The sequence below is a fragment of the Molothrus ater genome, chromosome 2 (genome assembly GCF_012460135.2).
Source record: "Molothrus ater isolate BHLD 08-10-18 breed brown headed cowbird chromosome 2, BPBGC_Mater_1.1, whole genome shotgun sequence".
NCBI classification, from domain to species: Eukaryota; Metazoa; Chordata; class Aves; order Passeriformes; family Icteridae; genus Molothrus; species Molothrus ater.
Genome location: NC_050479.2, coordinates 62,194,456 through 62,209,959, shown reverse-complemented (window position 1 = coordinate 62,209,959; position 15,504 = coordinate 62,194,456). Strand labels below are relative to the sequence as shown.

The following is a 15,504-nucleotide window of genomic DNA, read 5'->3' as shown; positions in this document are numbered from 1 at the left end:
AGGCAATTTAAAATTATGTCCTTTTAAATATTTTTTCCTTTTCCACTATTACTGTTGATGTTTGTATATGCCCAGATGCCCTGAACTACCATTTCAAGTACAAATGAACAGAGATATAAAAAAGCACAGTAATTCAGGCCACACTGCAGCTGCAAAATCATGTATTTGGAGTCATAAGCAGCTAGACATCTATATAGATGCATCTTCTGCACATCCAATAAATTGGAAATATTTGTAAAACTGTAATTGCTGATGATGGGCTATGGATTCTTCAATAAATTATGACATTGAGCCATAAAGTTTAAAAGTAAAATCCCTCACAGTTTTATTCTAATAAGCTTAGAAAACAGTGAGCTGAAACTTCAAGGAACAAAAATCTTAATAAAGACAAGACACACATGAAACAGTAAGAGAAAACACAGTCTTAAAAGGGAAATACCAATTATACCATAAAGTTACATATTAAATTCTGAGAAAGTGATGAGTGCTTTGTATCATCAAAGCAGAATACATCATTACCTTACAGTATTTTTCTACTGCTCTTTCTGCATAATACAGCTTGTGTTATAGAAATGAAGGAAATGGCAAAGGTTCACAAAACCAGCTGTACCATCTTTTTCTCAACTTACATGTATGACTGGGATTTTTGGGGTTTTTTTGTAACAGAGAAAAATTTTTGTGAAAAACAATGACATGGCAATTCTTTAGTAACTTATTAATGTATACTGAGTAGAAACCCTATTGAATATTTGCTCACATCTAATTCAGTCCCCATTCACATAAAGTTCAACTTTCAGAACACTTGTTAGGAACACAATGGGATCTATATACAGCTTTCAGCTATAAATATTTGTTAATTTACAAAAGGCGTTCAAAGGACTACTACACTGCATTACACTGCACTTGAAAATATTTCTTTTTTCTGTATCAAGGAAAAAGCCAAATTCTCACATCAAAATGCCATTTGTGATCCAGTGCAAACACATTTTGCCTGCAAGAATATCCACTACAAGCTATATTCATTATTTTATTACAGTATGGATGAGATGACCTCCACAGGACATGAGAGTATGATGGGCACAGTACAGACTGGAAACCCATTTATTAGGATGTCATGGTTTGAAAATCTCTGACGATCACCACAATGCAAAAAAATGAATGGGGAAAGAAACAGAGGAGCAAATATAATTAATGTTATTAATGAATAGAAGGGTGAACTACAGTGCACTTTTTTTTTTAAACTCGAGGCGATCAATCTTATTATGTAACTAGCTATGAGCAGTAAGTACCAATTATATCTAACTGGGTATCTCAATACTGACATCTCCTCAAAGGTGAGGAACCATCAAAGAGTTGAACGGTTCGGTTCACAAGTACTAAAGCCACAGAACAGCAGCACAGAAGCGGGACTCTGAATTTAGCAAAAAACCTATTAGAGTAGATTAAAGATGTTTTAGTTTCCAGTTCCCCATTTAGTGTAAGAATTATTGACTTCAGAGATGGAAAGACAGATATTTTTCATATTTGCATTTTACATTTGAAATATATTTTGAGAAACTTTACTATATTCAGACTCAGAAAATGTAAGGGTAATTTCACTACTTCTTTCCCTGTAAGATTATAGATATTTGGAAGTGTAATCAATAACAACACCCAAAAAATACCAAACTGGATAAGTTTCATGTATGTTAGCACAGCTGTGCTTGTCATGAACCAAGTATGTTTGGTGTTTTTCACCATCTGTTTCAAGATGGCTTCACCATCTCTAACTGCACCAGAAACTGCACATAATGCTACACTTCAAATACCAGATATTGTCATAGCTGAGAACACACAGAAAATGGTCCCTAAGTCATGACTCTGTTTGCATGGTAAGCATATACAAAGTTAGGACTTCAGACAAGTTTGAGAGTTAAGTGTCACTGGGGGACATTCACTTGGTCAACACTGGCACAACAGTAGTTCAGTTTCCAGCCCAGTGTCTACTCTGATAAAGCATTCAAAACCACTGAAGACATGAACTTCCATTTCAGCACACTGAAAATGCAAAACACTCTGATTACTCCTCTTACTGCCCTCCAAACTATTGGATACAGTGGATAATCAGACGTGTTATTAGACAGAGACAGATGTGTAGATGGCAGCAAAACCTTTCTCCACATGATTGTCTCATTTGAAAGATGTACTCATACATGCAGCTCAGCACTACATAAGGAGGGCACAACACAAACCATCGACAGGAGACCTGTTTACCACTTATGAGAGCAATAGCAAAACCCCAACCCTATAGAAGACATCACTTCTGTCTCAAATGCCAACACTGGACTATAAACAAACATATTAGTAGATTCTGAACTGATTCAAGCCATATGTCACTCAGTTTCATCAGAAAAGCAAAATAATTAGAACAAGACAACAAAAAAATCAAAACAAAGATCTGCTCAAAGTGAAAGCTTAAATGTCAAACTGTGATGGAATAAACAAGTGTCTGGTGTTGGAATTGCTGAAATTAGGCTCACAGTTAGAAGACAGGCCTGTGCAGGATGAGGGCACAAGTCTACAGCTACATACCAAATAAAGAGCTTAGATGCACTCACTGAACTCTCGCTTCGTCACAGATGACACTCTTTACAATAAAGTTGTTATATGTATGCACTGGAAGCTTCCAGACAGCAAACCCTTTAAAAATTTTGATTTATCCATCATCAGAAACTAATTTTTCCATTGTAAAATATATATCTAATACACTTGCTACTTTTTATGTATATCTGTCTATATATATATCTATCTATATATTTAAGCCACAGAAACCAGGAATAGAACTGCACTTAAAAGTTTTTTAAATAAAATTTTACAAGTATCTGTGGAGTGGGAATATTTGGAGAGCAGCATTAAATAATAACTGTACGGCCAGAATAATCATTAACACACAAATTCTTATCCTAGTTATACTCTGAAAGTCTATAACTTATTTTATTATATACTAGATGGGGGGAAATGAATGAATGTATTTCCAAGACACAAAACTGAGGTCCTTTGGTTAGCTAGCCTGAACTAAAAATTTAGGCAACAGCATCTAGGCCAATATCGCAATGCCAATATAGGTTTAAAATCGAGGGTTTGCATTTTTCAATAAATTTTAATTTGTCAAATTAAAATAAATAATTAATATTATTAATTATAAAAATAAACAATACAGTTAAATTTCAATCAAATTAATATTTCATGTCAATAAGGAGAAAACCCCAAAATTGTCTTAATTTAAGTTAAGAGTAGATGAACAGAACCCAGAACTGGAAGGGAAATAGAAGTCATCAGTCCAGCAGTCTAACCATAGGCAGAGTTCAAACATACCAAAATAGTTCATGCCTAGTGTATGTCTAAACTGCTCTTCAAAACTTTGTAGGATGGAAAAGCTAGAGTCTTCCCAGAGGATCCATTTTCCTACCTATTTTGTCGTTGCTCCATTGGTTAGACAAACAAACAAACAAACAAACAGTATCTGCATGTTCACAGGTGATGAAACAGAGAAGATAATGATGGGACTTGCTTGATGCCAAAGAATGGCAGGTAAAGGAATCTAATAGCTTATTCCCAAACTGTGTCACTGTACTGCATGACCTTCATCATCATGAAACATTCTAAAGTCTTGCTCATATCCACTGCTAATTTACAGTCACCTTTGGGGACTAATGTAGCAAGTGTTTAAAAGGACTCCAATGCTGTTTTGTGTGACAGAAGAAAAATATTATTCTACCACAGGAAAAACATAACTACTCCAGTATGGAATTTAATCAGAACAGTAGAGATGAACAATAATCTTTAAAGTCACAGTACTCTTGTTAATATATAAGACTTTAAAAAAAATCACAGTAATTTGAAATATAGCTCTCTAAGTGCTCTTAACACAGTATGTGCAGAGATAATTGGCACCCACACGGAAAATACTATCACCTGCTGGAAGTGCCACCTGAAACTGCTTCAGTATCTGCAGCATTCTTGGATTTTCACAAAAGGTAAGAGGCTCATCTCTATTTAGCTTGTGATACACATCTAACCTACACCCAAATATGGAATAAGAGGAGCTTCACTGCTTCAACACATTTAGTGAGTAGTCTAGGCAACATGAAAGAAAAGCTATAAATAAGGAGATACATAAGTTCTTAAACTACAGCTGGAGGGGATAGAAGACATGGGACTTGCCTTCAGGATGCTACTCCTCTCTTCTATTTCAAGAGATTAATAAAGATATTACAAGAAAGCAAGGGAAAGGGAGAAGTTTGAAAGGCAAAGGAAGGAAATTAAGTACCTGTAATTTTTCAGAGACAAAGCAGAAAGTTTGTGCGCACATGCGAACAGGTTATGCTGTTAGCAAATTCCAGTGATAAGTTATATACATCAAGACTATAAAAAGTATATGGAAAAGACAAAAGCCTAATAGATCCCAGGAGCGAAAAGTAGAAGTTGATTGTGGGGGTTTCTCCCCGAGGGCGAGCAGAGTGTCAACAGTCTTTCGAATGTGACGAATATCCGACTGCAGGATGTCATACGGAGAGCAGAGGTCAGCCTATCCCGAAGGGCAGCCATTAGAACAGAAAAAGAGTGCAAAAAATTAAAAATACAAAAATAGAAAGATATTGATAAATAAATTATCACAATATTCTAGCATAAACATGTAGGAATAGTTTCTTCCTAGTGTTGCCTTAGTCACTAGACATCCCAGCTTCCTTTTATTTCCTCTAAATACTGAATCTATCATATAACATCAGAATGTTAAGATAGAAGAGCTCAAGCCTTCTAATCCTTCCAAAATTGTGCCCAAGTTCACAAGGGTTAGGAAGTGCATGTGATCCGCTCATTCCAATAATGTCTGCACACCTTTGTCCATCTGGACCTTATTCAAATGCTTAAATGGAACCAACTGGAAAAACTAACTTAAAAATAGCAAAGAGTGGGTTAGAAAGCTGTTAAAAGCACACGCAGCAGCAATATGAAGTCTAAAGAAAAAGTACTTACAGAAATCATTAGAAGTATGCAAAATTCTCTAATATAGTAATCTAAAACGTGGTATTCAAATATCACCTCAAATGATACCCAGGATAGGAACTCAAAAAAGCATTGTAGCACTAACTATACTTAATTTTAATAAAGTTTCTAAACTGAAGCATTGGACACTAAATTTCTTACATAGCATTTTTTAAATTATTAGCAAGTTAGTTTCCCATACATTTTTGGAAAGTATCAATGATTTGATGTGGCAACTTACTCTGGACTAGCTATACAATATGAAGTGAAATATGTAATAGTACCAATATATTCACACAATATTTAATATTTAAATCAAACCAAGCAACACTAGTACTTTGAAAATGCAATCTAAGATACCATTTTACATTGTAAATAAGGCCTTAATGAGATAATGAATACTTACTGAACAAAATTACATGCAGTAAGAATTTGAAAGAACACTGCTCCTGTGGAAGCTTTTCAGTCCCACTTCCTTAATGAACTGACAGTACACCAAATAAACCAAGACATGGAAGTTCAATGTCTGTTTTCTGTTAGTGCAAAGTTTCAAGCTCTAGTTTGAAATAAACTTTAAAATATTTTAAATGCCTTTCTATCCTGAAAAGTGACTAGTGAAACTGGAAGTCAAAACTGTCATTTATACACAAATTAAATAGTGACACTTTTTTTCTGTTTTATTTTTGCTTACCATGAATGGTTCTAGCTTTACCAGGAGTCAAAAGCTGCAGAATTTTGTTACTTAGGCCAGCAGATACAGAGCAGAGAACCCACCTGCCTAGCAACAGCACTTTTTTTGCAGTCCTTTTTCAGAATTTTTTAACTCAAAACTCTAATGTGATAATAAACTTTGGTGCAATTCTGTTATTTTTTAGAGTATGAAAACTCCCAGACAGCACAAAACATGCTGATCTTGTTTAAAAACGGGATAGATTTAGTACTGTATTTGAGAACACCTACATCCACAAGCTGCTTACCACAGAAACAAGTTTTAGTGCAAACTATTCATGACTACCAACTACATAATATATTGCATTTATACCAAAGACACCAATAAACCCAGTAAATGCTGGATTAATTTTGGAACAACATCCAAGACTCAATTCCTACTTACTGCAAATACATATCAAAAGTAAATATCTAAGATAAGTCCAGTTTATATTTTAAAAATAAAATGCCAGACCTTTATAACAAGGACCTTTTAAAATTTTTGTCCAAAAAACCCCAAAGAATGCCAATAGTCCCTACTGCAGTCAAATGGAAAAGGGAGTAATTTCAGACTTTAGAGATTGAGAGATGGTAATAGGCTGACTGTTTACAGATACCGATGAAGTTGCTAACCCAAGATTAACATCCTAAGCAGCACAAGGAGAAGCCAAAGCGTACAAAAACAGCCAACACACGTAGAAGAAACTTTCTACAGAAACTGCCATGATGTGTTTTAGTTAAATTCAGTGAAACTTGGGGAAGCCTTAGGAATATCTATTTTTGTGTGTTCTGTGATGATGGATAACCTGGTGTTATATTCACACCTTATAATGTAAAATATTTCTATTTTATGTATTTTAGATTTGTAGATGAAAATATATAGCTTTTCTAAAACGGTAGACGTATTTCCCTTATTGCACTGATCTTGTGCAATAAAAATACAAAACTAAAACATGACATCATGAAATACTGTAAAAGCACATGACCTCCATACAACGTCTCAAAGATAATCACTCATCCACCCATCTATGACAAATACTGCCCCTCTCATTTAGGGGATTGAAATTATTGCTAGTAAGAATGAAAAAGATACATCTATTTAATAATTACATTTATGGACTGACATGTTACGTCTATGAAGCTGTATGATTAAATCATAGAGCTGTCAATCATGCACACAGCATAAACACAGTAAGACAGAAATACGACAGCAAAAGCATAACCAGCAGTTTGTGTGCACAAACCACCCTCATTCTGCATGCCCTTGCAGTAACTGAAAACAGAGAGCATTTCAGAACTGACCTCCTCGGATCTACACTCTGGTAAAAAAGGTCAAGAGTAAGCTTGCAGAAGTGCATTAAGAAAGAAATCTGTAGTGCATATGCACTATACTCAAAACATAAATGAAAGGAAGCTCAGAACTCTGATTTCAGGACTGTAATTGAGAGTATATTGAACCACTTAACTCCATACCGTAGGCCACACAGTGTCCATTACCGAGTCCAGAGGGAAAAGGTGGAGAAATGAGTCATACCTGATAAACTTACTGCAACTTCATGGATGTCTCATGATGAAACTATGGAGAAGTAACTGATTACGTGAAGTGATTAGAAAAGAAGCATAAGTGGCAATGATAATATACCTTGCATTAAACTGAAAAACGTGATTACCAGTTGAACAACTAACAGGTGGATAGAAGGTAAAACACTTTACAGTCACTGCCTGGCTGCCTCCTTTGTTTTGGTATTTTTAGAATACAAAAGCCTCCTGTTTTGTTTTTCTTTATTATTGTTTTGCTTAATTTGCAATTCCTACACTAACTCAAGACACACTGATTTTTAGAATAATCCTGTCTGACATTGCCACAGAGAGAATCTCATTATCAGAGGAGAGGCTGATACATAGTCTTAGGTCCCCTTTGCAGGACTAAAGTCACTCAGAAGGGGCACACATAAACCTTTCGTAGTCTGCATCTTTGTACAATGATGTGAGATCCAAAAAGCCATTCCTTATCATCACTCTCTTTTCTGCTCAGTATGTTTACACAATGTAAATGACTGAAAATTCAAGAGATATGGCAGAAGTCTCTCATTCCTACCCAAGGTATTATTGGTCATACCAAATCATGCTGCATCACTGCTGATGTGCTGGAACACAGACACTGGAACATTTGGCTGTGAAAGATTTCATTTTATCACTACCTTTTACAAATAGAAATTACCATTCTATTAGTAATCATGATAACTTCAGTCTATCTTTATTTTTAAACTGTATGATGATCAATACAATATGTTATGTGGGGAAATATTTGTTTTCCTTTTAAAAAGATAAATCATATTTCTCTGACCTGACCCCAATAAAGAGTCAAAATATGCTCAAGTGCCTAAATTGTTAAGATATTACATTAGTGTAAGCTGAATACTATAAAAATTAATTCCTGTCTTTGTAAAAAGCTAATTTCAAAGACATTGAAAAGACTACATTTTCTTTTTCAAAAAACGCTTAGAAGATCCTACTTCTGATACCCCTTATTTGTTCATAACTCAGAACCAGAAAAGATGTAGACCAAAACTTGTAATTTTTGTCTTTCAAACATATTGCATGTACAGCTTTGTTTTGGTCTAAATCTTACTTATAGTAAAGTATCATTCAACCCACCACAAATCAATTTTTAACTTTTGAAAGGACTACTGGTTCACACTACTGAAATTGCATAACACCCTGTAATATGGATTGCCAGGAAAAACGGCTACCAAGAATAAAAGCTCAAGTTTAATTAAGTTATTAATTTGCAGGTTGAAATAGCAAAGTCTATGTCCTTACTCCTAGTGTGAATACTGATTTTGCAATGACAAGTTGAAGAAATCTGCATTAATATTTTTGCCTTTATTTACATATTTTGTTACTGGTTTTATGAAAGAGCAGTTGTAAACAAAATACTTCCATAACTTTACATACAAGGTAATGTGATGATAATTCACTCTTCTGACAATTTTTAATATCTTTGGCATGAGATGTCATTAGGAAGAGTAAAACTGCAATAGAATCATTACATTTGTCACTTTGGGGGCCACACTTCCACACAAAAGAGAAGCAAAAAATCCAGCTTTATTTTTCAAACCCACAAAATGTGAGAGGGTGGGTGCAACATGGATGAACGACTTAGCAGTGAGGGTGGTATTATTTGTGGGCTCACATGACATTAACAATGTTAAGTCCAGTGAATGGCACAATCCAAGTACTGTATGTCACTAAAAAATGCAGCAGGGCCTCAGCCCTGCTGAGGTAAATTAGGCAATTTGATGGGTTTTAGTTAACCACGTCAAACAAAGTATTCTTTAGCAATTTTCTAAGAAACAAGGACTGAACCTTTTTGTAATATAACTCCTGAGGGGCATGGCAGACATTTTCTGAATCTTCATACTTTCAGATACTTACCTGCCAATATCCCTTTCTCACATCAAACAAAATGTTGTTTTGTCTCAAAAAGTGATTTAACAGGTTCACTGATATGGTGCTACAGCAAAGCCTAGTAGCAAAATTGGACACAATTTGATTGTTTTGCAATTCTCACACTTTTGACAGCCTCCTGGTGCAGCCAGAGCATTGCTATTTAGTTTCTTATTAAGGGTCAGACTTCAAACCTCCCTCCTGTGTGTGATCCAGCACGTTCCTTCTGCATGCAGTCAAAAGCATCATGTGGCTGTTAACAGAAATCAATTTCAATGTGTCCCCCACTGTATTGGAACTCTCACCTGGCAGGTAATGGCTTTCAGAGTCTTCTACATACCAGTCATGATAAAGAGACAGTGATGTTCCTCAATTTTGTATTTGCAATTCTTTGGTCAAGACGCCAAATACTCAGTGTGACACATTTAGATAGCAGCTGCATTGTTCTACATCTGTATGAAACTTCCCAGGATCATTCTGGGAAAGTAATTTTGATCCAATAATTGAATGCTGGAAACCACAGAAGTAAGAGACCATGCACATCAGCACAGCACAGCAATTACTTAGCTATTTTCTTATTTTCATTTTACATGACTAAACAGGAAATTATTCCAAAACGGTGGAGTTCAAGAAACAGCACGTACTCTATTCCTTAAATAACTGAAAACAAACCAACACAAATTATGACCATTTAAAAGCCTTTTCAAACCCATGCAGCAGAATTTCAAGTCAATTCTTAGGAACTAGACATGGGCATAAGTACCACAGAAAAGCCCAATACCTACAGGTATATAAGGACTCAAAAGTAGAACCCATCACTTTCCCACATAGGGTGCTTGTTTTAAAAAAAAGTCACTTCTCTTCCTGGTTTCTCCAGAGATAGTTAGGTACAGCACAGCTCATCCATCTGAAGCAGCATGAGCATGCCATCTGTAGTTCTTTAAAAACTTTGATAGCTGACTGCCATACTCACTATTACACAACTTTGCATTCCTAATCCATGTCCCTGGAACACACAGCAAAGTTCTAGCATCTACTAGCTAGCTCCACAACACGATGCATTCTCAGAAAATATAGCAAATTTTGTAAACATACATTTGCAAATTACCAATGGCTAATAAAAAAAAATATGCTCAGACTACTTAAAGACTTATTGTAAGTTTACAATTGCAAGCAGTTAATTTAATATTTAAGTGAATGAGCTTTTCCCTTCAAGAGAAGTTAATGCTTATTTAGATACATAAAGATGGTTAGTTTACAAATCAGACTGGTAAGATGTGGCTTTGAGCCCAAGCTTCCATGCAACTCTTCAATAAATAAACTTTAATAAAATTGTAAAAAATCCTACAGAATTCAGCAGTAATTTTGATGAAAGGATAAAAAAGAAGGGGTAATAAATATATTTATGAAATGCCTATTCACAAAATACCAAGAAGATATTTCTCCAGAGAGCTTACTTAGAGAAATCCAAAATCAAAAAGAAGGAAAGATTTCTGAAAGATCTCATAGCAGCAATGAAAACAGACCTTAGCCTTTTCTTTCCCAAAAGGCTACAGCCAGGAAAATTAGACCTGTATTCTCTTCACTGATAATTTATGATACATCAGAAGAATTTTGGGGCTGCTTAACAAATGATCCATGTCTAGAAGTCCAGAACAATGAGATTTCCACCTTCTCTGAAGTGAAATTTTACCTTTAATATGGAATCATTCTAACATAATAAATTACATAACTACAAGAACTAAATAAACCATTACAGCTTAAGAGACCCAGCCATTACATTGAATTGTCAAATTAAATTTATGATGAACCATTCATTGGAACTGTAAGAAAGTCTCCCCCTCAAAATTCCTACAAATAGCAAAAATGATCTGTCACTTTTGCTGTCCTCCGAATCAAGTGCTAAAATATAGATAAAACAAAGAATTGACACTATAATTCTTTCCCAATGTGAAATCTTGCATTACCATCTGCTCCCCAAGGGGATGGTGGTAGAAATCACACAAAATATCTTTACATTTCAGCATTCTTGAAACAGACGAAAAAGAACTCAGCCTTAGTTATACTGTCATATGTAGGCACCAGTGAAAATACATAATGTAATTTTCCTGTGTTCAGTTTAAAATGACCTTATATAACACTTTACCTTCTTTTGAGGGTTACGTATTTGAAATTTGACTTTTTCTTAATAGATTCTTCTAAAGCATAAGGAAGTCTTTGAAATAATTCCAATGCAACTGCAGCATTCATTACATTAGTTATGAAGATGAGAATAAATTACATGATGAGTGATACCATTATTAAATGAAAATCAGAAATTACCAAGCACTGCAATTTCCCTGTTTCCAACGACTGAAATACTTATAACTACATGATAGACTCTTACACATACGTGCTTTCCGTACTTAACATACAATGCTTTTCTTCAAATCGCTGTAGAAATACTTCAATACAAGAGATGAGTCTGTTATTAGTCACCAATGCATAGAGTACTTAAAATTGTAAAAAATGGAAATATTGCAAAAAAAGTAAAAATTAAGAAGGATGAAGTTCATATTTGAAAAGCATGAGGTAAAAATGCAGTTATGTTGTGCAATGAAAAAAAATTAGCAAGCTTTTGGCTACTTACATAATACATTATCATAATTCCTTATTTATTTTCCATAGCAAAAAAGATGTATTAGAGATAATAGTGAATTACTCTTTTGAGACAGCAGCTGCAATTTTTAAGTGCTATGAAATAAGCCATTTACATGCACTAAAGTAGTATTAAATCACATTATTTAGCTCAGTTTTAAAATTCTGTGTCTTTATTGCTAAAAACCTGTAGTGCATAAAATTATCATTCAGCTTCCATGTAATTAATGTGTTTTCATTTTTGAACATCTAGAAATGACAGACAATTAAATTACCTCTGGTATCCCCAGTTTTCTACATGCATCCAAAAAGTTTTCCACATTTCTCCTGCATTTGGCCATGCTAAGTTTAGGCTGTAGAACAGAAAAAAAAATCATCTATGGCTAAAGAAGTCATGAAGAACAGACTTAACTGTAATTAACAGGCTCACACCTTTAAAATTTTTTATGTACTCACAAATTTATAGTAGCTATATATTATATTAATGTCCCTGAAGAATCAATGTCTCATTACTTTAGAATCTCAAACATTTCTACAATTTGTCTCACTCAGAACTATTCACCAAATACTTACAGAAGTATCATGTTACCAAAAAGAAAAACCAAAACCCAAACTCCTCACTCTTTTAGTTTCTAATTTTATCAGATGTGAAACAATTGTAATTTCTGAATATTCACTTAAACCAAGAATTCACTGTAGTAGCAAGGAATTCAAAGAACTGATTTTCCAGGCTAAAGTAATTTGAAGGCTGTTTCAACGGAGAGAACATCAATATAAAGTTGAAACAAAATGAAAAAAAAATTAAAATATGTGCTTTTTGTTACAGAAAATACCACAAGACACATATTTTTTTAAATCAGCATGAGAAGTTTTTACCCCAGATACTCAAGTTTGCAAATTTTGGCAATGTCATATTTTTACCAAAGATAGAAATTATTTCAAGTCAAGGAACAGCAAAAGAAATTGCACCAGAATATCTGAAAAAGTATATTTTTCTTAAATCTGTCTTCTTGAAAGTTCTTACAGACTGCCTCCAAAATACACATGGTATTCTCAGAATTGAGTATCAGGGTGCACATGGCAAATTTTTACCAAATTGTATGTTAAAAAGAAAAAAGGCAAATAGTTGAAAACACACAAAACCTCTTCAGAACCAGACTGTTATCAGAAACCTGGAACAATGATCTATTCAATAAACAGATATAAACAGAGAAAACACAATAGTATTTTCTTAAGTTTTAGTAAGTGCACACAGTTTATGTACTGTAATCTTCAGGTCCTTAGATTTAGGTAAGCCAATATTAAATCACTACAGTGCAAGTTTCTGTTCTGTCTGCGGGTAAAAGGAATCACCTCTACATATTACCCAACAGGACAAATGTACTAATAACTGTTTTAAGTGCTTTAGTAGCATGACATCTACTAAGCCATACACTGCTGAAGCCAACCTCACTTTTTTTCAATCAATGGAGGACAGGCTAGTTTTTTAAGGGTTTACTAGAATGAAAACTTGTAACCAAAGCATTTCATACTGTTCTGAACAGAAATGCCATTATGAAAATACCTGATCTTGTTGCTAGATTAAGAACAAGGCAGGATAATTTTGTTCATTTATAAGTGTGCTTGTGTATATACACACACACATATATATAAATGTATTATATATAAAAGTTAATGAACATTTGCAATCATACAAACGTTGCCTGTAACAGCAAAGATTTTTCATTGAACAGTAACATGGTTTATGTACCCACATATCATTTGGGAACGAAACAGTAATCAATAAAACATTTCAGTGCAGCAAAAAACTTGCAACTCACTACTGCTGGTGAGGGCACATGAATGCTCCCGACAGAGCGAGGGCGGACGTGGTTGACTAAATGGCACAGAACGACACCATCCATCAGAGCCGAGCCCAGGTCCTCGGGCAAACAGATCTTTAGCCTTGTTTCTATGTTCTGCAAAGGAGGAATGCAGGCACAATTTGATACAGAAATGCATGAATGGGACAAAAAGGCAATAAATATCCTCATCTCCTATCCTAGCTATGCTCTAGGCACATAGCCAGGTTTGGAGTTTTTATTACAAAAACCACAATTCTTTTCTATAACTAATTCTTTAGAAACTAAACCACAACCTCCTTTATGCTGGTCACTCAACTACATAAACTTCCTTAAATGAACTCAACACTGCAATGCTGTTGCCACAATATGCAACTCTTTTTATACAGAGAGGTATAAAAACACATATTCATGCAATTAGTCACATGACTGACTGTATGTGACTCTTTCCTTTTACCATTTCCCCAAGTCTTCTACTTATCCATCTTAAATTTTCTTTATCAGCAGAAAATTGAAACAGAACTACATTGTGTTAGTGACTGAACAAGCATAGAATAAAAGGCAATCTTTCCCTAGTATCCTAAAAATTACTCAGGAAGCTTTAGGGTGATCAGAAAAACAGATAAGAGAAGGCAAAACATTCAGAAATAAAAGAGAAATTCTGGATACATGTTAAGAAAAACAGAAGTCTCAAAAGACAGAATTTGATATTACAAAATAAAATACTTTTGAAAATACTTAAGTTTTTAAAAAAATACAGCAAACCCAATAGATTGTTATATATGATGAGTCTCCTGAACTGTGTTCCAATTTTGAAAACATTCCAACTCTACATTTAGAGATAATTACTCCCCATTGTCTTTAAATAGGTATTTCTTAGTTGAACCTCTTAATGTCATTACTCTCTATTAATATCTTACCTCAACCTATACTAGTTGAATATGAATATCTATGAATAGGTAATTCTTTTTAGAATAAAGGAAGTAGGTTGGAAGAGATTTTTGGAGGTCACAGTCGAACAAACTTGAAGTGACACCAGAGCCCTGGTTAGTTAAGTTTTGGATATCTACAAGGACAGAGAGCCCTCAGAATCTCCAAGCAACTTCATTCAGTGTTTCACTGCCCTTATGGCAAAGAATTTTCTCCTTATAGCTATTTGAAATGTCTTTCTCTGCAATTTATGCCACTGTTTTTCATGGATTCACTGTTAATCTTTAAAAAGCCTGGCTTTACACCTTCTCTTTTACTACCCTTCAGGCAGCTGAAGACAGTCACATTATATTCTCAGCACTCTAAAGCAAGAAATTCAATCTAAAGAAATCTAGCTCTTCACTTCTTTCTCATACATCGTTTATTTGGGTGGCCTCACCATGAAATAGCCTCCACTGAAGCATTCTGGGGTTTCATTATATTTTCCCATTTTTTCTTTTACTAGACACACCACTCAAATACTTGCACGTAGGTTTCTCAACTGGCAAACAAGGGAGTGCATCATGTTCACTAATACAACATTTCATTTTCACCTTGATTTAATTCACAAATCAGAAAACATTTTTACTAAGTACACAAAAAAATACACTTTGAGACTGTTTTTCAAAACTTGTTACAAAAAGATTCATATAAAGTTAATAAAATAAAAATGTATTTGTTAGAACACTAATTTGTCTGTTGGGAGACTGACTATTCAGTGTACCTCAGGGTGTGCTTTTTATAGGAGCACAGTGCACCTACAATACCAACTCAGTACCATTTCATGCTGGAGTTCATGGCTCTGTGGAATCTCACTACATGCTAACTTACCATTAAACAATTCAAAAGCAAAATTTACTAATTTATGTATTTA

At 34.4% G+C, this 15,504-nt stretch overlaps 1 protein-coding gene across 6 annotated transcripts in view; it reads right to left on the bottom strand.

The window, feature by feature from the left end:
* Nucleotides 1-15,504, bottom strand: part of LRCH1 (leucine rich repeats and calponin homology domain containing 1) — a 116,543-nt gene that overhangs the window by 7,649 nt on the left and 93,390 nt on the right. For 4 of the 6 annotated variants that reach the window (XR_004980254.2, XR_004980255.2, XR_004980258.2 and 1 more), the window contains 3 exons: nt 13,641-13,778; nt 12,096-12,173; nt 4,310-4,567 (listed from right to left, as the gene is read on the bottom strand). Coding sequence is in view for 2 of the 6 variants with exons in the window: in XM_036383282.2 (XP_036239175.1) it covers nt 12,096-12,173; nt 13,641-13,778 (216 nt within the window). In the remaining 4 variants the exon portion in view is untranslated. The remainder of the gene's footprint in view (nt 1-4,309; nt 4,568-12,095; nt 12,174-13,640; nt 13,779-15,504) is intronic. The other 2 variants (XM_036383282.2, XM_036383307.2) reach the window with 1 other exon arrangement.